This window comes from Mangifera indica, chromosome 20, assembly GCF_011075055.1.
Source record: "Mangifera indica cultivar Alphonso chromosome 20, CATAS_Mindica_2.1, whole genome shotgun sequence".
Classification (NCBI taxonomy): domain Eukaryota; kingdom Viridiplantae; phylum Streptophyta; class Magnoliopsida; order Sapindales; family Anacardiaceae; genus Mangifera; species Mangifera indica.
The window spans coordinates 9,566,556-9,594,357 of NC_058156.1; the positions used below are offsets into that span (position 1 = coordinate 9,566,556).

At 31.8% G+C, this 27,802-nt stretch overlaps 4 protein-coding genes across 15 annotated transcripts; 3 read left to right on the plus strand and 1 right to left on the minus strand.

Annotated features, from left to right (window-relative positions):
* The first annotated feature begins 519 nt into the window (after nucleotides 1–519).
* LOC123204547 (truncated transcription factor CAULIFLOWER A-like) lies at nucleotides 520–11,783 on the plus strand. 2 transcript variants are annotated; one of them, XM_044621270.1, is made up of 8 exons: nucleotides 520–899; nucleotides 9,966–10,041; nucleotides 10,285–10,352; nucleotides 10,438–10,537; nucleotides 10,800–10,841; nucleotides 10,907–10,948; nucleotides 11,034–11,143; nucleotides 11,474–11,783. In XM_044621270.1, the coding sequence occupies exons 1-8, from the start codon at nucleotides 715–717 to the stop codon at nucleotides 11,574–11,576; spliced, it is 726 nt and encodes a 241-aa protein (XP_044477205.1). In that variant the 5' UTR covers nucleotides 520–714; the 3' UTR covers nucleotides 11,577–11,783. The 2 variants fall into 2 exon arrangements, with proteins under 2 accessions (XP_044477205.1, XP_044477206.1); XM_044621271.1 differs by having other exon boundaries at nucleotides 522–899; nucleotides 11,040–11,143.
* Nucleotides 11,784–14,031: 2,248 nt separating this feature from the next.
* Nucleotides 14,032–16,202, plus strand: LOC123204209. The gene is made up of 3 exons (XM_044620802.1): nucleotides 14,032–14,665; nucleotides 14,932–15,017; nucleotides 15,717–16,202. The coding sequence occupies exons 1-3, from the start codon at nucleotides 14,296–14,298 to the stop codon at nucleotides 15,999–16,001; spliced, it is 741 nt and encodes a 246-aa protein (XP_044476737.1). The 5' UTR covers nucleotides 14,032–14,295; the 3' UTR covers nucleotides 16,002–16,202.
* A 334-nt stretch (nucleotides 16,203–16,536) lies between these two features.
* LOC123204622 lies at nucleotides 16,537–20,958 on the minus strand. Of its 11 annotated transcripts, XR_006499586.1 has the most exons (5): nucleotides 20,615–20,958; nucleotides 20,292–20,357; nucleotides 19,032–19,197; nucleotides 17,392–17,764; nucleotides 16,537–17,129 (listed from the first exon to the last, which is right to left on the minus strand). XR_006499586.1 is itself a non-coding variant. In XM_044621383.1 (4 exons), the coding sequence occupies exons 1-4, from the start codon at nucleotides 20,703–20,705 to the stop codon at nucleotides 17,692–17,694; spliced, it is 396 nt and encodes a 131-aa protein (XP_044477318.1). In that variant the 5' UTR covers nucleotides 20,706–20,958; the 3' UTR covers nucleotides 16,537–17,691. The 11 variants fall into 11 exon arrangements, 5 of the variants coding, with proteins under 5 accessions (XP_044477318.1, XP_044477320.1, XP_044477319.1 ...); XM_044621383.1 differs by having other exon boundaries at nucleotides 16,537–17,764; XR_006499591.1 differs by having other exon boundaries at nucleotides 16,537–17,764; nucleotides 19,032–19,182; nucleotides 20,326–20,357.
* Nucleotides 20,959–21,087: 129 nt separating this feature from the next.
* LOC123204836 (hexosyltransferase GAUT11-like) lies at nucleotides 21,088–27,484 on the plus strand. Its single transcript, XM_044621640.1, has 2 exons — nucleotides 21,088–21,662; nucleotides 25,748–27,484. Exons 1-2 carry the CDS (start codon nucleotides 21,510–21,512, stop codon nucleotides 27,200–27,202), a joined length of 1,608 nt encoding a protein of 535 aa, XP_044477575.1. The 5' UTR covers nucleotides 21,088–21,509; the 3' UTR covers nucleotides 27,203–27,484.
* Nucleotides 27,485–27,802: the final 318 nt, after the last annotated feature.

Here is a 27,802-nt window from a genome sequence, read left to right on the forward strand (position 1 = left end):
AACACTAATTATTTATACTCACTTATATCTATTAATTTTTATCAAATATAATAATAATAATTTATATTTAATAATTTTTAATATAATAATTTTTTATTTTTAATAATTAAATATTATCAAAACGTATTTTATAAGTAACATTATTAACCGGGAGTAGAGCATCGCTAAAACATTAAATTGGACTGAAAATGAATAAACTAAAATATTGGGGTTAAAATGAATGTCACTATGCCGGGGCTGTTGTTCCATATAGAGACTGTAGAAGTAGGTGGAGGTGGAGTTGGGGGAGAAAATAGAAAGCTGTTGTCCTTAATGGAAAATCAAAAAAATTTTAAAAAATGTACGGAAATTCTAGGTAGCCTATGTGGTCTAAAATGGAGCAGGCAATGAACAATCGACAGCGCATTCGACGAAACCAGTCTGGTTTTGCAAAACCGCCATTTTCCAACATCAAACCCAGATTCGTTTCCCAATGAAATTCCGAGCTTTTTCTATATATATAGCACGCTTTCTTTCTCTATATATAAAATTTTCTCCCTTTCGTCTTTCTCCTTCTGTGTATAAGCCAACGCCTTCAAAAGCAATTGTATCTTTTGCTTCATTAAGCAAAGATTGGTAGAAGATAACACAGAGACAAAGATACACTTCATATTCTTTGCCTCTTTTACCATTTATTTCTCGTTTCAGCTGAATCTTATTTGTTTCGTCGTGGTTATGGGGAGGGGTAGGGTTCAGCTCAAGAGAATAGAGAACAAGATCAATAGACAAGTCACGTTTTCGAAGCGGAGGTCGGGGTTGTTGAAGAAGGCTCATGAGATCTCCGTGCTTTGCGATGCTGAAGTCGCGTTGATCGTCTTCTCCACCAAGGGAAAACTCTTCGAATACTCCACTGATTCCTGGTACGATCTAATCATTTTCATTTGTTTGATTTCTTTCAATTTTTTCTTGTTTTTTCATTCACGTTTCTTTCTCTATTATCAAATTCATTTAACACTGAGCACTTAGAAACTTTAGTTCATGTTTGGCTGGCAAGAAAATGAACGATTTCGGCGTTTGATTTTTTTAGGATTTTCACTATTGTTTGTTTGTCTTCTTTCATGCACGGCCCAAGGGGGAAGAATCAGCGTAGCCGTAGCGTGATTGTGTAAATAAATTTGAATTTAATTATATTTGTTATAATTAAATAAAATGTTAGTCTGAATTATTTATTATCTCACTGAAAAGCCCAAACTTGAGTAGGAGCTCAGATTTGCCGAGTAAAATTTTGTTTTGGTTTTTCTATCATTAATTAAATTCCCACTTGAAGTTTTATAAATATAGATAAAAATGAATTGTGATAAGAACACTTCACCCTCGTCCAAGTTGGGATATAATTTTTACTTTTCTTACAACCAGTAATAAAAAAATTTAGTGTAGAAAATTAAGCATAGGCACACCAGTCTAGAAAAGTGTCATTTTTAGGGATGGCTGGCTGAAGCCTTCTCTAATTGGGGGCCTTAAGATATTTTCTGGTTGGACTCTATTAATCAATAGATTTAGGTCATTTCTTTTTCTAGCCAGAACCCATTAATTGAAATATTAAGCCTTTAAATTTCTTGACTTTCTTACTCTACATATCCTGAGAAATTAATAGTTTGCAATATTGCATCGTACAAGACTACTACAAGTATTAAATATTGTATTTTTTATACGTCCATGCCCTCTTTTTGCTCCCCACAGACCCTTTACTACCACTCCCCAGTACACTCCTCCTACTCCTCCAAATTGTGAAACATCAACAAAAACACATTTATTTTGTTCTCATTGTTTAATTCCCTATTAATCCATAATATTTTAGTTTCTTTACAAGTAATTTCAAATCGATTTGTCAACTTATTAGGAGTACAAGCCTTAAAAAAAATACACCTTTTCTCATTAATTTTCAGGAATTTGATAAATTTAATGCTTTATTGTCATTGTTTTCAAGTCAAATAGATAAAATTAAAAAATTAATTCATAACCCACTATCATATTAAAAACTCATTTTAGAAATTAATAATTATTTAATTTTCTAGGGTTAAAATTCATGGGTTTTTTTTTTTTTTTTTTGCACACAAGTTATGGTATAAATTACACACATTTATATGAAAATAGTACTTTGATAAATGCTTGTGATTGTATTTGATTACTTCATTTATAAGTTCTATAGCATTCTATAGTCTCTTTCAAGTTTCAACCTTGAGTCTAAAGATAAAAATATTATCATCTTATTTTGCATATAGTTTTTTTTTTTTTGTTTTAAATTTCTTCTACTCATTTTTCATAACACTAGTTTGCATATGCTTATGCTTTCTCTACTCAACATTATGTATCCTTTATTTCTCGTGTATTATTTTACTGTTTTTATAAATATGTTACTTTCTATTTTATTATTAATTTTGAAAATCATACATATTGCTTGCTTTGTTTTTCTCAAGATTGAACTTAAAATATCAATAAAATTATGTGTATTCACTTTGGGTATATATATAAATGTCTACACATTTATATGTTTCATCACGTGATTGAGTGATTTTGAATTAAAAATAAAATAACATCTAATCATATGATGACATATGTAAGTGTGTACATATTTATATATCTAAAATCGGTACGCATATTATTGCTCTTAAAATATTTATATTAAAACATAGGTATATTGAGTTTTTAATGGGAAAAGGGTATTCATGATTCCAGTCAAAATATTCAAGATAAAAAAGACTTTATTATTTCATCTAGGGGTGTACAAGGTTTGGTTTGGTGCGACTTGAAAGTTTTTTCAAAATAAACTAAAAAAACGGTTTGATAATTTTCTAAACCAAACAAGACTATTTTAGGTTTTAGACTAAACTAAACCAATCTGAAAAAATATGATTTGGTCTAGTTTAGATTACGGTTTGAACCTATTGAATTTATACACTTCTAAATATATATAATTTAACAAAATTAATTGAATTGTAGTTTTCTAGAACATAATATGAACATATAAAATAAATATGAAATATATACAATATACATATAAAGAAAATATGAAGAAAACAAGTTGTACATCTAATTCTTTATTAAAAACTTTTATCAAATATACTTTTATATATATATATATATATATATTTTAAAAAGATACGGTTTGGGTTTGGTTTGGTTTGAAAATCACATAAATTATAACCTAAAATGAAAAAAAAAAAGATAAAAATTTTTTAACCTAAACTAAACTATTTTATAAACTAAATCATAATTTTTAAATGAATCAATTTAATTTTATAATTTGAATTGAATTATACATATAATTAATTTTATTTATTTTTTATTTTTATTATGGTTATCCTAAAGAAATAATATAAAAATCAATAGAAATAGTATACATTTATTTATTTATTTATATAAATAAATTATTATTACTGCAGAAGATATTTCAAAAAGTTAACTGAAGTGATAGGCGGTCTAGGTATAATAACTCATACCACTATCTACAGTTCTACACATCTTTCTCCAACCAAATGTGTGCTTCTGATTCTTCTTCTCCTATCATCTCTCACTGAGCTTTTTCTGTTTAACTAATATACAGAAAAACACACACACTTGATTTTGATCTACCATCCAGGATGGTTTAGTTTAGGAAATATTGTATTATTAAAATTAAAAGATTATTTTAAAAATAAATTATTTTATATAAATTATTATTATATTTGATAAAATTTAGTAGAATAAGATAGATATAAATAATTATTGTGTTTAGTTAGACATAATAAAAAAATATCAGTATATTATTTTATTTAAGTTTCTTTAAATATAATTATTTTAAAATATTTTTATATTATTTGTTATATTTATTAAAAATGAGATTATTTTTTAAAATAATAAATAAAAATATAATTATAATAAAATTAAGATTATTTTAATAATTAAAATAAAAATATTAATTAAATTATTTTTATATTATTTGTACAAAATTATTATTTATAAATAAACTAAAATAATAAAAATAATTTTTAATGCTCTTCCAGCCTATCTTCTTCGTATTCACAGTTCAGTAGTTTGAGTACTGTTTTGCTTTAGTTTAGATGTGTGTGCATTTTCAGTACTGTTCTTTTTCTCTTTTGTACTATTTGCTTTTAAGTTTCAACTACTTCAAAAGCCTGGTCAAAGGTTAAGATGTTCAAGATTTGTCAGTTACGTCCCTGCACTGCACCGACAAATTCGTCACTGCAGATTCATGTCTAATCTTCTTTTATATCCACAAATTTCTTGTCACTTCAACGCATATAGAGAAAGTGCAACTCTTTATAGTCCTTTAGCTAGGAGCCAGAATATATATAGATCTTATATATGGTAATTTATAATTTGTTGATTTAGTGTCACGTGTCCATACAGCAAAGTGTTGCCTGTATTAATTAATTAATTACATAATCTCTGATATCATTGTATAACATAGTTTTTCAGAATCTATTCCTGGTAGATTACTTACAATAAAATTTTATACTCTTTATACCCATTTTCTTTTTTTTTGTGTTAATTAAAAGTTGTATATCATAATTTTCTATGAAGCTATTACCATTTAAGACTAGCTAGGAAGCATACTTAATAAAAAGATCATGCCATTGGAACTTAAATTTGTCTAAAGGCCAAAGGACTATTTCCACCCAAGTTTAGATGCGTTTTCAAAATCAGACCTGTAAGTTTAAAAAGCCTTAAATCTCATCCATTTGTCTAAAATCTCAGTTAAGGTTAAAAGAAATACCTTTATTTAATAAAAAAAAATTTAAAACGAAAGTTTTATTACATTTATCCTCCTCAATTTAAAAATCTCAAAATTTCTCTTATCCAAAGTTTGAAAAATCAATATTTTTTCCTAAGGTTTGCAAACCGTTGTCAGAGATGGTCGTTTCCGACCGCATTGATTGTCTCTCCCAGTTTATTTGTCCCTATCGATTAAATCGTATGCACTGATGAAATCGATTTCTTCTGTCTTTGTTCAAGACGAAGATGATGGTCTGAGGTCTTAGATGAAGATGAGATGGACATTTGAGACCTCTGACAGTCGCTTCGTCTAAAACGAGGACGAAACACTTTGATAAAGATGATTTCATCTTCGTTAGAGAAAATCAGTTTCGCCAATGGTTGGGATTTGATTAGCAAGGAAAGATAAGCCAGAAGGGAGAGCCAACGCGGCCAGAGATGATGAAGTTTGCCGTCTTTGATGACGATTTGCAAACCCTATGGGAAAAATATTAATTTTTCAAATTTTGTAGGAGAATTGTGAGATTTTCAAACTGAGAGGGGTAAATGTAATAAAACTTTGTTTTTAAAATTTTTTTTTGTTAAATAACAATTTTATTTCTAATCATAACTAAAATTTTAAAATGATGAATGAGACTTTGGGCTTTTCAAACCCCCCGCGAGTGTGACTCTGAGAACTCATTTAAGCTTGGATGAGAAATAGTCCTGCGGCCTTGTCTAGAAGATTTTGGTTTATGGATATGGTGTAATCCAATGGTTCAGAAGTATTGAATTAACTTCAAATTTATTATCATTAACTAATCTTTCTGAATCATTAGAGTATACATTAAGTTTAATGGTTCATAAGTTCGGTTTAAACTCTGTATTTTAATATTTTATTTTTTTAACAAAATATTTTTTTTTCCTGTAGCTATACCTATCTCTGCATCTAATAATTTGTACATTCATCCAGTCATATAATATAATCTATTTTAAATAAAATTTCAACCGAAAGAGAGAAGATCATTATGATCATAGAATATTATAGTTATGGGCGTAACAAATAAAATCATTGTTTTAGAGCATTTTAATGAAAAAATTGAATGTTTTTTGTATTACAAACAATAATTTATAAGATCTTTTGCGTATTTGGATGCAGCATATTTATGAAAATTCTTTTGATTAAAATGGGTTAAACATGTTATGAAACCAGTTTTCTGGTTATAATCCTAAAAAGTAGTGTAAAATAATTATAATAAAAGAAACGAATAAAAAATGTTTTGTTAGTATTTTACTTGAAATATTCCTACAAAGGGTACAAATCTAACTGGTCCTCTTTTTCATTATTTCATTTTTTTTCTTGTCATTGGTAGGTAGGTCAATTCAAAAAAAACAATTTTTTATTGCAGAAAAACAAGTGTTTATAAAGCTTTAAGCAATAGATTCAATCATCAAAGCATAGCGAACTTTTAGTGTTGTTTTAATGTATATAGGCTTCAATGGTCATTGCTTAGTATGTATTAGATGATTTGTATGATTTTATTAAGCAAGAAACGGCGTGGTTTATTGAAGAGAAAACAGTTGAAAAAGGGTTGCAAATTTGAGAATGTAATGCACCCAGATGGAAAATATAAACTTAGATGAAAACAAATTAAGTCCATATATACTTCAATTCAGCCAAGCCTAATGCACTCTTAACTTATTTTGACCTCTTTTTGATGTTATCTGGGTTTGACAAATAATGAATAACAGTCACATTCTATAATAAACTCTCATAATTTACTATGAATTTAGGTGCCCAGTTTTGAATCGTGATGTGTGCATGCTGGTGCAAAAGATGATTCTCCTTTGATGCTTTTCCTTTGCTATATGCCGTGTTCTATTTGGTTCTTTTTATCTAATGAAAAAATGAATGTGCTACCAATACATTTTCACTATCCAAAAGGTAAGTGCACATATATGTCATATATATATATATGTGTGTACATTTTATGATTGGTTGAATGTAAGGTGAGTTCATATATATCATGCACTTCAAGATTGGTTGAATGTAAGAATGTTCTTTGTAGAGAAGATTCATTCATGTATATATTTTGTTACACAGATACTTGTTTAATGCTCGTAAATAGGAATATCAATATTTGTTGCATATAATCATTTCGATCCTATAATGACACAATGAAATAAAATCCGATCTCTTTTGTTTTGAAGGAAGGGCAGAATCCAGGGATATGGGTTTTTGAGTGTAGCACTAACTTATTGAGCAGAACTAGAGTTTCAATTTGATTTGTCACTGTAGAGCTCCAGAATTTACTAGCACTTTTCTTGGTTTAGAACTTAAAAACAGTACAACTGATCAAGGCTCCAGTATGTGGGAGACCTGAAAAAACTTTAAACATATTGTTGATTCTTTCTAGAGAAACAGAAGCTTCTTCGTTTTAAATCTGATTGCTTTTTTATTTTCTGAAGCAAGTTAGTCCTAAAGAAGATTGACTCAATGAAACTGGGTTTAGAGTGAAAATCATTTGTTCCAAAAATAATTGTAGCTTTTTGATACTAAGAAAAGCACATCATGGTGCTAATGCTCAAAAGACTTATTTAATTTTGTAGCAGCCAGCCAATAATTATCTCTTCACTTGCAAATCTTCATTGACATGAAAAAAACAAAACCAAGCCAATGGCAGAAAGATTAAGCTCATTTGACATTGTTAGGAAAAATAAATAGAATAAAACTTTAAACTAGAGAGTCTATAGAAATAGAAATTTCTTTTAACTCAAATGGAGCATGGGAGCTTGATCACTCCTCAAAGCACTCACAAATATAGAAGAGAAAATTTTTGGAGATATATACTTTGCCATGATCATTCCTCAGTGTCTTTATGTAGTGACCACTTTGTTTCTCAATATAGTTTTTGAATTTTTTGAATACTTAAAAAACTTTTAATTTTTTACGAATAAAATAGACCCAAGTCATTTTTAAATGATCATCAATGAACATAATGAAATACTTGTTTCCACTGTGGACAAGAGTTCTCATTGGATCACATATATTTGTATATACTAACTCCGATAAGTTGTTTGATCTCCATGCCCTCCCTAATGGAAACAGTTGACATCGTTGCTTTCCAAGTAGACAAACTTTACATACACCATCTTTTTCTTGAATATTAAGTGAATTCATCATCATGTTTTTCTAATGGAGAATCTTCAATCCATGAAAGTGGAAATGACTGAACCTTCGATGCCACAGCCACGAGTCATCATGTTGTGTCTTCATAGTTACTTCACGTTCATATCTTCATTACATAGGAAAGTTTTGTTGCTCCATCTTTACTATTGCAATCTCCTGATTTTTATTATTTTTGTCATAGATAATGCATATGTCACCTTCAAAGTGGAGGTTGTAGCCATTTTGGACCATTTGGCCCATCCTGAGTAGATTGTGCTTTAAACTAGGAACTAGTATGACATTTTGGATGAATCTCGTGCCTTTCTTTGTTTCTACTGCAATCATTCCTTTCCCTTTTGCTTCCAACAATGCTCTACTGTCTAGTCTGACTTGTGATTTGACTGATATATCAATATCATAGAAAATGCTTTCATCTCCAATTATGTGCACTGTCAATGAGCCACTTATCTTTCTTTACATCGGATATTGATGGACCAACATATAAAAGTACTCCACCCACTTCCCTACCTGTCAGAGTAATTAGCTTGATGCTTTACTTTGAAGTGGCAATCTTTTTCTTTATGCCCAAATTTTTTGCAATTTAGACACTTTGGCTTCTCACAAAACCAATAATCTTTCTCCAAATGACTTGTTCTTTTACAAATTCCACAAAATAGATATTTTCTATTATCCGTGTTTCTAAAACTCTCCCCTCTTGAAGAATTTTCATTTATTTTCTTCTACTTAGGTTTTGACTTTTGAGAGTGTATACTAAACTTGGATTGAAAAACACTCTCTAACGAACCCTCATTTCTATGACTTATTCTTTTTTTTATAAGCCTCTAAAGAACCTATCAATTTTATAACTGACAATTTAGATATAACTTGTTTACTCTTTAATCATAGTCACTATAGAATCATTTATTTTTCAATGACACTAATCAAAATTTTCTCAACAATTTTTCTATCAAAAATATTTTCTCCATAGACTCTAAACTGATTCACTAATTTTGTTAAATCTTGAACAGTAAACATTCACACTCTTAGACTCATTCATTGTAATATTTTTAAAATCTCTTCTAAGAGTTTGTAATTTTGAAGAGTGTACATTTTTACTTCTATGAAATTCTTCCTACAAGATATCCCAAGTTTTTTTGGCACTTAAAGCTCCGTTGATTACGAGGAATATATCATCTGGTAGCATTTGTTGCAAAATGAATAGAACCCTTGAATCTTTCATTTGGTTGTCCTCCAATGTCTTTTGTTTAGCTTTCAAAAAGTTGGATATCTCTTTTGGAAGACTGAACCCAAATTTGACTAAATTTCATAAATTCTAGGATTGAAAAAACGTTCTTATCTTGATGCACTAATAATCATATATGTCACCGATGAATATTGACACTGGGATAAGGATAGATAAATGACTCATACCAGTTAGAACTCCTTAAAAACCAATCTCCTTTGACATAACTCTTAAACATACATATAATCACACAAAAATTACTTATTGTTTTAGACCAAACTCTGATACTATTATTAGAAAAATACAATGAAATAAAATTTTAAACTCGAGAGTATAAAAGTAAAAATTTATATTAACTCAAATAGAGTACGGGAGCTAGATTACTTCTCAATTCCTCTCAAATATATAAGAGAAATTTTTATTGATGGGATAATTTACAATGAAAGCAATCTAGCCTATTTATACTAATGCAAGGGCGGTGCAACTGAATTAGTAAATCAATTTCCCAGAGTCGGTCATGTTGCTAATTGGTGGAGAAATCAGTTTGTGCTTAGTCTTCTTCGGCCGCAAATTAATTTGCATTTAACTCTTCCACGTGCCTTGCTGGATGTATTTGCATCACATTTTAACAGTCATTAGGGAAATGTACTTCTGTAGCACCCTCAAAATTATTACCAATCTGATCAAATATGGTATGAACTCTAAAGTGTTATATATAGGTACTCCTGAATTAATGCATGCGTGATTAATTATAAGTTGCTCATATTAATTCTGAAGTCTGTACTTACACTGATAACCATAGTTTCTTTGGTGTATCAGCATGGAAAGGATCCTTGAAAGGTATGAGAGGTATTCCTACTCTGAGAGGCAGCTTCAAACGAATGATGTAAACAATGTAAGCCATCTATTAACTTAGCCAAGCTAATCTTAGATTCATGAATTTGTTAAGTATGCTTTCTTATTGTTGCTTGAGGTTTCCATTTATGCATATTCAAAAGCTTCCGACTAGCACAACAAACCAATAATTCCTTTAGTTATCTCAATCTGAAATACATTTTTTTTTTGTTGGTGGGTTTTTTCTTAGCATGTATCTTAGTATCTTAACTTTATTATTTCATGAACCCTGTGAGTTTTGCAGCCGGGAAGCTGGACTCTTGAATATGCAAAGTTGAAAGCTAGGGTGGAGATTTTACAAAGAAATCAAAGGTATGGACATGAACGCATGCAAGTTTCTAATAAAATAAGTAACCAAAGAAACAGCAAGAAAGTATATATTTCTTGATTTTTGCAGCCACTTCATGGGACAAGAGCTGGACTCTCTAAGTCTCAAAGAGCTTCAAAGTTTGGAGCACCAGCTTGATTCTGCTCTTAAGCACATACGCTCCAGAAAGGTAATATCAGTATGAAAAGACCTTTCAAGAATTTTATACAATATTTAAAACTGAGTTTTTATGAATACCCAATTGGGTACCCAAATTAGATAACATTACGTGATTGGTTATTTTTAATTAAAGATAAAATAACATTTAATCTTATGATGAGATATCATCTTAATAATCAATTGATATCTAAAATTGGATGTACATAATATTGTTATATTTATATCCCCTGTAAAAGAAGTTCTAATCAAAATTTGATTTCATTTTCATACAGAATCAACTCATGTTTGAATCCATCTCGGATCTTCAGAAAAAGGTAAGAGCTATCTTCCTAGGAGAACAACGTATCATAGATTACTTAACTGATATTTTCTTTTGCAGGACAAGTTACTCCAGGAGCAAAACAACTTACTCACAAAGAAGGTAATCCATTTCAAAACGTTCATTAATCTGAGCCATTTCCAAGTTGTAAACATGTGCACTTCACACTTACTTGAACCAAAACCAGGTGAAGGAGAAGGAGAAGGAGAAGAACTTAGTCGAACAGGCACAATTTAGTCAGCAAAATGAAGGCCTCAACTCACCCTCTGACCTCCTAATTCAGCCATTTAACCACAGGTTAGCACAACTCTCACAAAACACAAGTAGAATATCTCTTAACTTGAACCCGTGAGATGTATGAATGCACACTTTTAAGTATACAATGAGGTAAACAAATGATATATCACTATGTGATTGAGTGTTATTTTTAACTTTAATATTCAACCATCAAATCACATAATGACACGTCAGTGTTTCTACATAAAGTTGTATATATAATACTATTCATTATTTTATCATTAATTTAAAATCAATTAATCACATAATGACGCATCACTTGTATATACTACATACTCAAAAGTATGCCTTATAGTTTTATTGAAAACAATTGCCTTAATGGGAATGTAGTGGCACATACCAAGTAGGAGGGGTCAATGGAGGAGAAGAAAATGAGACTCCACCATATCGAGTGAATGCAGTATTGCCCCCATGGATGCTTCCTCCACCCTAATGAATGAAGAAATAATCAGCAAAGAAAAGGTATTGTCTTTAGCATCTATAAGTAATGGTGATGTAAAAAGGGTTGAAGAAATTTGGGCATCAAAGGGGTCTTTCTGTGTCCCTACATGCAGTAATATTTAATAAATTCAGGACAGAATCAAATGCAGAACCTAATAACAGTATATTAACCTCTGTTAATGTAATAATTTTGTCAGTATATCTATTTTTTGGGGTCCTCTTTGCATGGAGTTACCCTTCTTTCAGCTTTTTCAAAGGCTCTACAAAAATTTCTAGAACAAAATAATAGTACTAACATTTTCTCTGGAATATTTTATTTTATATCATTCTCAAAATTTGTCTTACTGCCAATTTGTTATGAAAATCTCTAAACCTTTCATATTGAGACGACGGCGTTTTGTGATTAAAAAAACACAACCCATCATCTCAAAACTACCCAGCTTTATCTTGCTATCTAATTTCCTATAAAACCACTACCCGGAAAAACAAATTTCCAATCTTACATAATATAAAGTGATTAGGCAGTCTGTGATTACACGAGGCCATGGCTTTTTTCTTTTTTTTTTAAACTTTAAATCATATACTTAGATGTTATTATTTTAATTTATATTGATAAATTTATATAATTTATATCACTTAATTTCTTAAAACTTTTTATTCTTTTTAAATATTATTTTACACTAGGGTTGGATTTAAAAGCAAAGTTGTTTGAGCTCAGGGTTTGAAGGAAGTTGTACTCGAGTTCGAGTTTGGTGTATTAGTTGCGTAAAAAATGATTGAAATGATATTGTTCTTATGTATATTAGATAATATAATATCATTTTATTTTATTTATATTTAAAATTTTCAAATTCACAAACTTAACGAGATGAATAATTCTAAAACGTGAATTTAAACTCGAGTTTCAAAATGTTTAACTTTTATATTTGAGCTTAAAATCAAATTCAAATTTGCTTAAATAGAGTTTATTCTAATTATACTCATAAACTTAGTTTGAATCTACCCCAAATTTACTCTTGAATTTTTGTTTTAAAATTATTCACTTACAAAATTTTCACTGAGAATGGACAATATAAAGTAGGAAGTGGGAACCATGGCTGGCACGAAGTCAAAGAAATCAAACTACATAATAAATGGACCAGCGCCAGTTGGACTTATATTCTTATTTGGCCTAAATACTTATTCACATATAAGGTAGAGTGAAATCTTAAATTTATATTTTTTAATTTTAAAAATTTGAATACTTATTTATGGGATAATTTTTTTAAATTTTTTTAATAAAAATTAAAAGTCAACCATCATTTAAAAGAAAATTTAAAAAACTAAATTTTTATTACTTTTTTTCCTTCAATTTGAAAATTTCACATTTCTACGACAATTTTTTTCTAAAGTTTTTTCTTTTTTTCTCCAATGAGGATTTGTCATCTCTAGCTGTCGGTTGTCCTCCCTCTTGTCTTATCTCTCTCTCTTGGCCTCTCTTTGACCACTGATCAATAAAAATCACCTGAAAATTTAAACAAAAGTCGTCTGAAAATCTTCCAAATGAAAGTTGTCTTGACGATGATGTCCAAAAATCGTCTAGATTTTCAGACATAAATCGTCTAGTTTTTCAGACAATTTTTGCTTATCAGTGGTCAGAGAGAGGCCAAGAGGAAGAGATAAGGTGAGAGAGAGGCCAAGAGGAAGAGATAAGGTGAGAGAGAGGACAATCGCCCACTAGAGACAACAGATCCTTGTCAAAGATAAAAAGAGAAAATTATCAATTTTCAAACTTTGAATAAAAGAAAATTACGAGTTTTTAAGCCTGAGAGAAAAAAATTTGATAAAACTTTAATTTTTAAAATTTTTTTTAATAAATAACAATTTTACTCCTGATCCTAACTAAAATTTTTAACAAAAATTATCATATAAATTAATATTTAAATTTTTAAAAATTAAAAGGTATAACTTTGAAATTTCACTATTCTTTGGGTGGGAATAAGGCCTTTTTATGTTTCTCTATTCATAAAGCACGGTATATGCCACCGTCACGCCTGTTTTCAACGTCAACTTCAACTTCAACTTCATGCTTCACAAACTGAACCGCCCTTATCTCCTTAATCTTCTTTTACACTTTGATTGGAAGAAATTAATTTTATATGAGTTTGAACCGCACCCTAGATGTTCTGCCTTGGAGTTATTTGACTAACAAGCAAGATGCTTAAGCATGATTTATTAATTTAAAATGATATAATTAGCAAACTAATCATAAAAATTATAGTTTCTAGCATAGATATCAATATTCTATAATACACGATACGTATTATAAGGTATATCGAATTAATATGATATAATAGATATATTGTATGATAATGTATACAAATTGATTATTTTTCAGAAAAAATAATGATAAAATGATAATGAGTTAATTAAAATTTTTTATTATTTTATTAATGTTTTATTAAAAGTCCTATAATATAATATAATTTTTTATATATAAAACTAAATTTTTAATACAAAAAAGGATACGTAATTAGAATATCATGGTTCCCAGGATTCTGCGCACCAACTTTATTCAGAATTTGCTTCTGCCAAACGTGTGAAAACATTAATTAATTCGCCTTCAAAGTTTCAAACAGGATGACTTTGGTAAGAATAAGACAAACAAATTTAAGGGAGGCTTTCAACAGGAGTCCCCACAGATTTTAACCTGACTGCATGTATGTGTATGTATGTGTGTGTGTATATACAGAGTTGAGTTTGTAGCAAATTTTGAGAGAAAGAAGATGGGTCGTTCGCATAGCAGATCACCCAAATTGTCCCTCAGTAGGTCAGTGGGTCGTGTTCGTGTTCGTGTTTGTTCACCTTCGCTTCAACGCAAAAGAGCTTCGAATTCGATCAAAACCGATCAGAAAGTTGAGTTCTTGGGCGACGGGGAAGAGATTGACTATGGTGGAAGCTATGAAGAAGAAAATGGAGGGACTGGAAATAAGGTCATGGTGGTGGTTGATTCAAGTCTCGATGCTAAAGGAGCTCTTGAATGGGCACTTTCTCATACTGTTCAAAACCATGACACCATTCTTCTTCTCTATATTAAGCAAGGTCAGCTTGTTTCATTTTCAACAGTTTTCTTCTCTAAAAGTTCAGCAATAAAACTATGTTATTTACTTTGAATACACAAATAAGTTCATATTTGATGCGTATCATCATGTGATTGAAAGATTTTAAATTAAGGATAAAACAAAACTTAATCAAATGATAACACACGTAAATATATATTTATTTGTATATTTATAATAGATACGCAAAGTATTGCTCAAAGTTTGGTTGTAAGGAAGATTTATGATTAATTTTTCATCTTGCTGCAGGTAAAGGATCTCATGGAAGGATTAACATAAGAGCTTATGGAAAACTTAATTCCATGAAAAATACTTGCCAAACCAAGAGGCCTGGGGTAAGTCAATTTCATTTGCAGGAAACGTGGGCCTTCTTCTGTTGTTTCTTTCCATAGAACATGTTGAAACAAAGTCAACTATGGGATAGGTGCAACCACAATAATTGAACAAAAGTCGAGAGTTTCAATGTACAATTCTCATTGAAGCTTCCGTGAATCAGAGATGGGGATTCAACAAGTGAAACCAGATCTTCATCCACTCATTCCTATTAGAGGGGGGGATTTCCTAATAAAAATGAGAATAAGGGTGAAAATGATTAAAATCTCAATAATTAGGGACATGACGGAAATAAGAATAAATAAATCTTTAGTTCCCTCTTCTCCGATTCATTCCTTCCCCTAAATATTTTCTAAACCTAATATATTGAATTATCTTTAAAATTTTAAATTATTATAAATGTATTTTAACATTCAATAAATATTTTATTGTTTTTCTAATGGGGATGAGAATGAGAAAGTATGAAAAATTTTCTCCGTGGGAATAGAGAAGAGAAGAGAAGAGGAGAGAAATTTTCTCTAAAGTGAGAGGACAAAGATTCCTTGTCATCCTCATGTCAGGGAAATGATAGGGATAGAGATAGAGATTAAAATATTCAACTTATATTTGCCCCGTTACCGTCTCTAGCATGAACCCTCATAGATAATTAGAAAAGATCGAAACTCGACACATCAGTCTAACCCAAACGTGATTTTGAGCAGGTGGCAGTTGAGTTGATAATGCTGGAAGGGAAAGAAAAGGGTCCAATAATTGTGGAAGAAGCAAAGAAACAGAAGGTTTCGTTGCTGGTTCTTGGGCAAAGAAAGGAATGGATGGTGTGGAGATTGATGAAGAGATGGGCAAGCGAGAGCGCCAAGGGAGAAATTGTGGATTACTGTATCCAAAATTCTTCATGCATGACAATTGCTGTGAGAAGGAAGAGCAACAAGCTTGGAGGCTACTTGATTACCACTAAACGTCACAAAAAGTTTTGGCTTTTGGCTTAGTTTTATGTCTTACAAGTTTATTCATTTCTTTGGCTGTTCTTCTATGCATCAAAGGTGCAATTTGTGGATTACTTAGATGGAAAAATGACCATAAATTTAGGGTTTTTTATCCCAATGTTGCAACAAGGCTCTTGTAGAAGTCATGTTCAGCTTTTACATATTCTATTTCTCTATTTTGAATACAGATAATCCTGCATTTAAGTTGTGTGATTAAAGAGATTAACTAGGTTTTTTAATAATAAACCTGTGTACATATTTTTTAATACACAAATAGGTATATAAATGAAGTGTCATAATATAATTTAGTGAATTTGAATTAAAGATTAAATAACAACTAATTAAATGATGACACATCATCCCTGTATTCACTTGTATACTAAAAAATGTATACATATAACATTGCTCTTTTATTATTATTTTCTCTATAAAAGAACTCACCTAAAGACGCATTGAATCCAAGTGCAATTTGAACAATACGATGTGCATACACTTTTTAATATACGGATGATATGTCATCATGTAATTGAGTATTTTAAATTATTTTCCTTATTAAAATCAATAATTTTATGAATTGTTTTACAAATAGATCAATCAATTCTTTCAACTGTACAAGCAATGTGCTTGAAAAAACCTTTGGTCAAGGCAACTCTAGGAGGAAGCAATATCAATCAATGAACATTTTCTTCCTCACTCCGCTCCAAACCTGTTTTACCCTCATTTTATCTATGGCTCTAAAACCTTTCATAAACTTTCAGCCCCCTTTTAGATATGACCAATTATGAACTACACTAGTTTACAGCTTCCACGTTCAGGATTCACTTTAATGCCTTTTGATATGGCTCAAAGATATATCCCCACGTATATGCAATTCGATGAAGTTGATCATACCCTGCAAGCACTCCAGCCCTGCCACACCAAGAAGCACATTTGCAGTAACCCCTCGGAACAGCACCCTGAAACCCTCAATTTGAATGATCTCATGTTATGCATGCATGGTATATTGTGATACTTCATCGGTTATCCAGAAGTAAGCATCATTCTCCATCGCAGAGTATCAAAGGGATAGGCACAGACTCCTGAGACGCTGGTGATGCTCCAACCCAACAGAAAAGTAACAAAGAAATTACCCTGCAAACAAGGGAAATATTTGCTGGAAATTCGTAGTATGGGTTCTGGAAGAGTATGCCAGCAAAGATTTACCAGGATGCAAAATTAACTTTAAATAAGATTGTTTTTCCAACAAAACGACTATGAGAACTTGTAATGAGTTCTCAAACTGGAAGTTCAAAATCATCTGGCCAATTATCAAAGTGCTTGACTTAAAATACTAAGGTGGAGTCTATGCACACTCTCACAGTTTCAAGCTCCAAATAAAGGAATTGAGAGATACCTCAAATGGCCCCACCAAAACGATAGGCTTCAGTGTGCCATACAGCCCAAAAGTACATGCCTTGGTACAAGGAAATTCCAATGACTGAAACCCCAAAACCTGGATACAAGCCTGCTATGCCATCAGTAGACAAGGCTTTATGGTACACATCCAGTAGCCCTTTAAACTGTCATTGTCCGTTAATAGGGCACTCCCTTGCATCAGTGCCTAATCAAGTATGTGCATAATCCAAATGGTATAAGAACATAGAAGTTGTGGCTCCAGCAGCACTCCCTGAAGCCAAGTTTCCAGTAAACCGCTTTATGTAACCATCCTTCTCTTTTGAGCAGTAAAAACTGTTTTTAAATTAACCTTTGAGTGCAAAATTGAAAGCCTATTGACAAACAGGTATCTGTTCAGTGACAAAATTTTGGAAGAACCAAATATGTATAAAAGAGATGCAATCAACCAATACTGAACTGAAAATCAAAGTTCTAATAAGAAGGTGCAGAAGATATTAACTCATGCAATCCATATTTCCAGATCTCCTCATTTGTTCACTTTGACCAAAATTTAGCTGATCATATTTAACAAGAGTCATGTGATTGATCTTAAGAGAATCGGTTTCAGAATGTTTAAAGTGCTTCACTCCAAATTGAAAATTAAATAACCAATCTACCAAGCATCGCATAATAGACAGGTTGGAGGAAATTAACACAACATCACCGGTTTTTTCTGTTGATACCAAAGTTAAGGAAAGTTCATAAAGTCGAAAACAATAATTACTGGTGCAAATACAGGGGAGCATATAAAAGGCAACCAATAAACGCAACACAGAAATTTCACATATAACAGATAGACATTTTTTTGCTAGTTTATAACCTGTTTAATTTGATTTAGCAGGTCTTCTGAAAACAGGATAAAGTGAAATAGCATCAGTAAACAAAAGCCCTTTGAACAGTAACACAAAAAAAGTTACATTCTGACACAAATTATCGCATACAAATATAGATAAAACTGATGTATATCTGATATCTGAATTTATTTGAGGAAAATCAATGACCTACTTTACTGATGCTGAAAACACCACACAGTTGCAACAAGCAAAGGTTTAATAATGTTCCATCAACTTATGGGTGAAATAATCAATGGATGTCATAAGGAAAATATAGTTTTGAACACTGAATCAAATTACATCATCTTAAATGAATACCTTCAGTCCAAACAATCTAATATTGACTAGATATGACTTTTCATACACAATGCCACTTTATAGACATTTATGAGAACAATAAAATTAAAGAGAATGGAAAATGCTTAAGAGAAAAAAGAATTAGGGACCAAGATCAGGCTCCTATGTTGAGCTTCTAACAAAATCATTGTTCCGTTAACAACATGCATTTAAAATTTGGACCCAACTACATATTCTCATAAGAAGGACAGAACATCCAGAGGTTTTTCTATGAAGACAAGAAACACATGCTGCTCAAGAAACAAAGACCATCCAGTAAGAAATTTAATCACCTAGTTTCTCATCACCCATCTCAAGTGAAAAGGGGACAATATTTCAAATCAAATGTTGAGAATACAATGGAGATAACAAACTCCCTTAAGAAAAATAGGATCAAATAAAGGAAGATATAAAAGGAGAAATCATATACCTGCGTAGGGAAGTATCATATGACATTGCCCTGGTTACTTCTCCAGAAAGTAACAAACTCTCTGCCATTATTGCAGCCACCCCTCCCATAACAAAATCTGCAGAAAATCTCTCAGGGGGTTTAGCTGCTTCCATTTGAAACTCTTTGTCTCCTGCAGTTGTAACAACTGTTACAATACAAAAACAAGCAATATGATGCAAATTTCATAAAGATCAAAACTAAAAGAAACTCAAGCATCAAATGACCATGGCCAAAAGCAGAAACAAAAGATGAAATAAGATTCTTAATTCAGTGCAAGCAAGTGAGCCAACCAAAGTTCAAATAACCTTTATAAATTCTACTGTTATAATTTTAGCAAGAGTTTTGCCCTGACAAAGCACATCCATATCTAGCTTGAAAACTCATATCATTGTGAATTAGATAGTGCATCACTAAAAATTATAGTCATAATGGAAGGCTTTACATCACAGTACTAAAATTAATTTATATTACACATCATTAAAACTACAATATCTAGAAATTGAAGAACTCATTCAACCTAATGAAATATTTGCTTATGCATAAATCACTTATCAGCCAAATTCCAACGTAGACTTGATGATGCAGAATTGCAAAAAGGATAAAAGCAAAGCTAGCAAGTAGCCTTTTAGGGATGTCAAATCCATGATAGAGAAATCTTATAGGGAACTTGATATATCCCTGAAATCTGCTTAACAAACTTGAGCTCCTGTCAAACCTTATAACATTAGGGAAGTAAGAAATTCATGGCTTTTTCACAAGGTTGGCAGGCATGAAGAATTTCTCATGTGTAATAAACACAAACCACTGACCCTGACCTCTCAACTAACCCCTAGTCTTTGCCACATGCATATGGTCTCAACATAGCCTGTTAAGATATCGGACACGATACACATTGCTGGCGTATTTCGTATATTTAATCCTTTTCAAGCATACCAAACAGAACAAAAAACCTATGATAATAATTCTCTTCGCATTCAGAAACCACAAAATACCCAAAAGAAAAAAGGCTAAATATTACGGCATTAAGCTCAGCTAAGCATATTCTATCATATATCAATGTCAAAAACAAAAGAAGAACCGATGAATCAATTTTTCCTTTCATCTGGGCAATTAAAAAAAATCAAACATCCTTCAGATATAAAATCTAATCAAATAAACAGGCTAAAAATAACTAAAGAAGATAATTGAGAGAATATAATGCAATAACATAAAGACAAAATAATGAGAGGTGAAGCTAACAAGTATTCGACAGAGAGAGCGAATCGACAGATACTTGAAGATTCTTGGCCAGGCTGAGGATCTTTCCTGAACATTCGAATATAAAGATACAAAATTGGTAATTATATTAATTTACTAACAAATATGCAAAATTGAATGTTCTTCCCTGGTTAGGGTATACCAAAGTAACCAAGAATTCAAGGACTAAACTATTATAACCAACATAATTGCAAAAATGATAATAATAACTACACATGTACATCAAACTTTTAATCCAATTCACCATTTTTTAAATTTCAACCCAGTTTTAGGTCAACTTTCTGGCAAAAAATCCAACAACAAACCTAACAAATTCACCCTCCCAACCAACCGCGCGAGTTTCCTATCCAGTTCATTTGCCTTCTCAATTGTATTCCCTCCGTCATTGCACTTCATCGCTGATGTTTCCCTTTATTGCCACCATTAAACATGTTTTCTAAAGTTTCCAATCATAATTCAAAATAAAAATCGGGAAAATGTTGTGAATTTGTTCGAGATCCATGGAATTCGGTGCATGTTCTGAGTTGATTAGATAGAATTGAATGGGTTTTGAGTAATCAAGTCGATTTTTGAGTTGGAAATCGAAGTCTAACATATATGCGAAACTTCGACGAAAGTTCGTCGTATATTCCAAGCCTCCAAACAATAACAGGGAAAAAATAAATAATAATTTTATATGTATATATATTTATATATAATTTAAATAAATAAATATATATTATTACGTAAATATAAATAATTTTAAATTAAAAATAAAACATTTGAAACGAAGAGAGAGAGGGCAAATGATTTAGATTTAAGTTAGAAGACTTCACATGTGTTGAGGCGGCTGTGTTCTTTCCCTCCCCTCAAGGCTCGAACAAACTGACAGACATTTTCACAATCATATATGAGCATAACTCAGCTCATCGATTTCAGAAACCAACGAAGAAAGGAAACAAAGTCTCCTTTGGTTATAAATCTTTTTCACTCTTCCTGTCAAATCAAAATCTCACTGCACTCGTTTTTCTTTCTCCAAACTCTTTTTATGTGTTTTTTATTATATAAACCCCAAAGGGTGACTCAACTTTTTCTTGTTCTGGATTCTGATGCTGAAACATTGTTCTTTGTTTATGCCCCTTTATTTTGTGACCAAATCTGTTACATGGGTCGGTTTCGATTCTTGATTTCCTGTTGAATTGTGGAGAGGATCAGTGAAAGATGCGGAGGCGGGCTGCCGACTATCGGCGCCCGGTTCGAAGGAGGCTTTCTGTTTGGATCTGGGTTCTTCTTTGCTTGTTTTTGTTTGTGGGATTGGTTTTGTTTGTTCTTCACCATAATCATCATGAAGATCGGGTTGACAAGATAGTGCAGGTAATTATGGTTTGAGAACTCTTGTTTTGTTTTTGTATAATTCTGATCTTATGTTCTGTTCTCGTTTCATGATATCAAGTTGTTTAGTTTCTATATGTTGGGTAGATTTTGGAGTTGCCCGTTTGATCTTACAGCTTGGGAAGTTAATTTGTGTGTGAATTGGTTTTGGAGTTTTGATGCTATATTAATGATGATATGAGAAATGAATAATGATTGAGTTTCAGTGGTTTTGAATTTCATATGTATCCTTGTGTGTGTTGATTTAATGTCTCCCGATCATGAAATTTTATCAGTATTCATATGTAAACATGATAGAGTTCCCATTTCTGAGTTGAGGTGCGTCCTGAATTTTTAGTTTGTTGACTTGCTAGTATTTTTTTCCAGACATATGCATGTCTAAATTGGTTACATTTCATTATCCATTTTGTTGTCTTTGTATCAGAAGACTGGATGTCTCTGTCAATTTGTGTTTCCCTAAGAAAGCTTCCAGTGATACCTGTGATTTTGTACTCTATCATTAAAATCCTTTGACCACTACTATATTGATTTTGTTGCAGGTCTCCAAAATAAAGATAATTTTATGTGTAAGAGTGTTTGGGTATCAATCTAATACTATTTATCGATGAGCTTTCGATTTTTTATTCTCAAAATTTCTTTTTCCTTTCTAACAAGATTTGATGAAAAACCTATTATCAGTTCACCTATATTAATTTTTGGAAATTGGAATTTCTGTATTATAATAATCTTTATAGGTTAGATATTTATAATTGAAATTCTTGACTGTTTGAGCTATGATAAGCGCTTCAGCAGTGTTGTTGAAAGGTTTTAGATATTAGAGATAGTAACTCAACTGACAGCAAGTGTTTCTTGCAATCCTTGAGACGAATGAATTATTCTATTTTCTTGCTGCTCACTAGTTCAATGGTGAACATATTCTTCTTTAATAACTGTGCTTGTTGATGATGTCATTTATTGTACTCTTGTTTCTAAACCTTCACAGAAGGGATGCATTGAGAATTTGAAGGGGTAATATCATTGAGATACAAAAGATGTTACATTTTGGTTATAATTTGTAGCAAAGCATGAAAGGGGGATGTGAGATTTCCTTTCGTTTTGAGTTAAAAAAAGGATGGATGTATGAATAGCATCCGAATTAGGGAATCATGTTAACTTTAGCTTAGGTTTAATCAGTCTCTTACCAGATTCATAAATGGGCTCTTTTTCCTGTATTTGGTGATTAAATTTTCATTATCAAAAAGTATACTCCACCTTCTCTTAAAATCTAAAAAGAATTGCGTTTATTGTTAGGATTGTGTTGTTTCGATCTCTTTTTTTCTCTTACTGTTCTTTTTAATACCTACTGAATTCTTGATATTTTAAATGTCATTTCTTATTGTGGCCTTCATAACATCTGTTAAGAAATATTTCAAAATTTTCTTACATGCATTGCTCAGATTTTAAAAAACAATTTTCTGAAAAGTGAGAGTTTCCTTCTGAAGGAGTGGAATCTTTCAGAGTCAACATATTTTCTCTTCATACCATGCTAATGTGTTTTTCGAAGAAATAAATCAACCATTTAGGATTTAGCTGTATCATTTGACCGTAAACTCAAATCACAGAATGATGTTAATCTCAAATCTTAGGCTCATGAAGTACATAGGATTTGGCATCCTGCTTATGCAAATATTTGGTAGTATTACTTGTGATGATTTTTTCAAAAAAACTATTTTGAGTAAAAAATGTGATTTTAAATTAAGGATGAAATAACATCCAATCACATGATAACATATCATTTATGTACCCAATTGTGTACTCAAAAGTGTGTGCACATGGCATTGCTCTAATTTTTTGAATGTTAACATTTCCCAGTTTTGTTATATGCCATAAATCAAGCATATTTAACTTAGGATGAGATGTTTTATTGTCTTATGTTGCTTTCTTTTACTCTAAAACACATTATTAAACAAATTATGGATGGTAGAGATGTTTCCCTAAGTTTGGGCCAAATGCACTGTTTTTCCTTCAAATATCACATCTTTTTTGCCCTTCCCTGCTTTAATTTGAGCACTTACCCTTGTGACAACCTTAAGAATATTCTAAATGTCTTAGTGCTGTAAAGTTGTGAATTCTTGAATCTTATTCAGCACCTAGGAAGCTGTAGATGATGTGATCCATATTGCTTTTTCAAAACATTCATTCTATTTAAATCTCAAAATTTCTTAATTTGTCTTTTATCATTCTATGAAGAAAGGATGAAGAATTTTCAAGAGTGTCTACTTATAACAGCTGATTTATGAATGTTTTCATCACCTGGTTTCATCATAAGGAAATGTAGTTATGATATTATCTTTTTCGTATTCTCCCTTCATGAAGTTGTGATATCGTCTTAACTTGGTCATGCAGTTGGCTAAGATGTTAAGGTAGTTAGGGATGGCAATTTGGACAACCTAGACTCTGAAGGGACTGCTCTGGGACAAAGACTTGTCACAAGTTTGGGTGGGACTAGGTCTTTTATTCTTTTTGGAGGGTTTGGGTTAAATCAAGGGAAACTCTTCCAAGAGCTAGGCCTGCCAAAGAAATATTGTTTTTCTTATATAATATAAATAAAAAAATTCATCTGGCCCGTAAACTTGTGAATTTTCTAGTACAATACCCAATGAGACAGGTTTGGATAAATAAGATAAATTATGACAGGTTGACTTATATTTTTTTAATGTATTTGGGTTGGGGATAAGGTCTTGGACTCAACATACCTATCCCAGACCTTACACGCTGTCATCTCTAAGGTAGTGATTGGTGTTCCTTATTAATTGGCCTCCAAACCATTGCTTAGGTTGAAAAAGACACAAACATCAAGCCATTTAAGAAGGTTTTAAATTTTAATATTTATTTTTTTAAACGTTTTGGGAATTCGGGGTAGAGAATTATGTTTCTGTTTCACTCATTTTTAATTGGTATTAATCCGTGTTTAAATTGATATCGGACTGTCATTTCCAGTTTTTGTGGCAATTTTTAATGTTAAGGATGCATAAGAGAAAAACCATACGAAAAGAAGGTTCATTTAATCCATTACCACTTTGACCACTGCAGCCATTTAGGTACCTGCATCACTCTTACTTGTGCCACTACCATAGAATCATCATGCCACTTCTTGGTGACCTCTCACTGTCTATCTGAATTTCTGTAGCTTTCACTATCAGGGCAGCCGTGTGCACCTCCTAGTGGGTATCAGTCTGAACACAGCATAACTTCTACTGATGCTGATTTTCATCACTTCCTAAATCCAGTTACCACCAATCTTAACAATTTGTCTAGATAATCTAGGTTTTATATTCTTGGTGCTATCCCAATAAGAAATCTTAATTCCTTTAACCAAACTCAACATTTTTTGGAATTTTGTGATTGTTGTGATGCTTATTTTTAGGCTTCTGGTTGTGTTAGAGGGACACTAATGAATCCTTCTGCACACAGGTTTATTCTTTTTTTAATTTAAATATTATTTAGAAGAGTGAAATGGTTAACTAGAAAATAAAATTGTTGTTAAATCATCTAAGTCAATTTTTCAGTTGTTATTCTTGCAGTCAATTATATTTTCTGCCATTTTGGACTTTAATGGGGACCTAGCACAAATTTTATTAATATTAAAAGAAAACAATGCCGATAGCTCCTTCCAATGGCCGGCCTCCCTATCGGCTGCCCAAAATACTCAAAAATAATCTTCTCCTCCCCTCTGCAATCCAATCGCCTCTATTTATTCAACCAATATCCAATCTTTCAAATTCAAATATTATCTTAATCAAATATACTATCCTAATCTCATATATCTTTTCTTAATCTCAAATATTTTATTATAATCAAATATTTTCTTAGTTAATTATATTATTATTATTATAATTATTATCTAATCCTAATAGACCTCTTTGCTCGTCTTGCAACATCATCCTTTTCAGTAAATTATTCTTTGAAAATAATTCCAGAGAGTGGTTGAATATTAATTAATTGTTTTGCATTATTTATATGTTGTTGCTCACTGGTTTCTGGATTAATTGTTTGAGTGCTTACTCTTCCCTTTGTATCTTTGCCAGGAAAAAAGTTCAAGAACAGAGAAGGTTGCCCTTGAGGGTTTAAATTTTACCGAAGAAATATTGATTGCTACCTCATTTCCTCGGCAATTAGCAGATCAAATAACACTTGCCAAGGCCTATGTTATCATCGCCAAAGAGCACAATAACCTTCACCTTGCTTGGGAGCTCAGCAAGAAGATAAGAAGTTCCCAGCTTTTGCTTTCCAAAGCTGCCATGAGAGGAGAGCCTATCACACTAGACGAAGCAGAGCCAATACTTACTAGCTTATCAGCCCTCATCTTTAAAGCGCAAGATGTCCATTATGACATTGCAACTACAATAATGACAATGAGATCTTATATTCAAGCCCTTGAAGAGCGGGCAAATGCAATAACAGTTCAGAGTACATTGTTTGGGCAATTGGTGGCTGAATCAGTACCGAAGAGCCTCCACTGCCTAAAAGTCAAGCTCACAGTTGATTGGCATAAAAGCATGCCCCTCCAAGATCTTGCTGTTGAGAGTAGGAACTCTGTGCGACTTGTGGACAATAATCTCTATCATTTTTGTATTTTTTCAGATAATGTGCTGGCTACATCTGTAGTTATCAATTCTACTGTCATCAATGCTGATCATCCGACACAGATAGTGTTCCACATTGTCACCAATGGAGTCTCCTATGGAGCTATGCAGGCTTGGCTCCTCAGTAATGACTTCAAAGGATCAACTATAGAAGTGCAAAATGTAGAAGAATTCTCATGGTTGAACACTTCATATGCTCCCATTGTGAAACAACTCTTTGATAATGAATCACGGGCCTATTATTTTGGTGAGTACCAAGAGACAATGGTTGAGCCAAAATTGCAGAATCCAAAGCACATTTCTTTGCTAAATCACCTTCGCTTTTACATTCCCGAAATCTATCCTCAGCTTGAAAAAATAGTTTTTCTCGATGATGATGTTGTTGTTCAGAAGGATCTGACACCACTCTTCTCATTGGATTTACATGGAAATGTGAATGGTGCAGTAGAAACTTGTCTTGAGGGATATCATCGTTATTACAAGTATCTCAATTTCTCAAATCCAATAATTGGCTCAAAGTTTGACCCTCATGCATGTGGATGGGCTTTTGGTATGAACATTTTTGATCTGATTGCCTGGAGGAAAGCAAATGTGACTGCACGGTATCATTACTGGCAGGAGCAGAATGTTGATCGGACACTGTGGAAGCTGGGAACTCTTCCTCCTGCTCTTCTAGCCTTTTATGGACTCACAGAACCACTTGATAGGAGATGGCATGTTTTAGGATTGGGTTATGATATGAACATCGACAATCGTCTTATTGAGAGTGCAGCTGTTATTCACTTCAATGGGAACATGAAGCCATGGCTGAAATTGGCCATTAGCAGGTATAAGCCTCTTTGGGAAAAGTATATAAATCAAAGCCACCCATATGTTGATGATTGTGTCACAAGTTAAATTATGCTAGTTCTTGATCATCAGTAATCTATGTGATCTTCAATGTTTTACACCCTCAACCAGTGATCGCATCGATGTAGAGTCAGATGTAGAAATTTTTGACTTAGTAGCTTTTTCATTCTTTTTTTAACCATACTAGTGAAAGAAAACAAATGTAGTAGGCGAAGAGTTCTGGGGGATTCATTTTTGGCTGATGGGTTTTTTTCTTTTTTCCTTTTGCTAGCTGTAGAATTATTTGTTCTTTAGCAATTCTTGAAATAAATTCTCTGCTCTTTCAGATTATAATGTAGTTGACCTGAAATATCTTTTCTTCTTCTTCTTCTTCTTCTTCTTGCTTTTGTAACCTAAACAGCATCCAGATTACCTGGTCATTATTTGTGTCGATGTGAGATAATATTTAAAATTGATTCATTTGAAGTCTTCCTTCTTATAAAGAATTTCCTCAGGTGGAGAACATTTACTTAAAGTTTGTTTGTATGGAAACTCTGAGAATTTGAGTGGTTTTCATAAGTTAGATGGTAAAAGCCTTATTTGGCAGTGTAGAATATTTAACCAGAATCAACCAATGTTTTCTTAGTAATTCAATTAAGTTGTTCAATC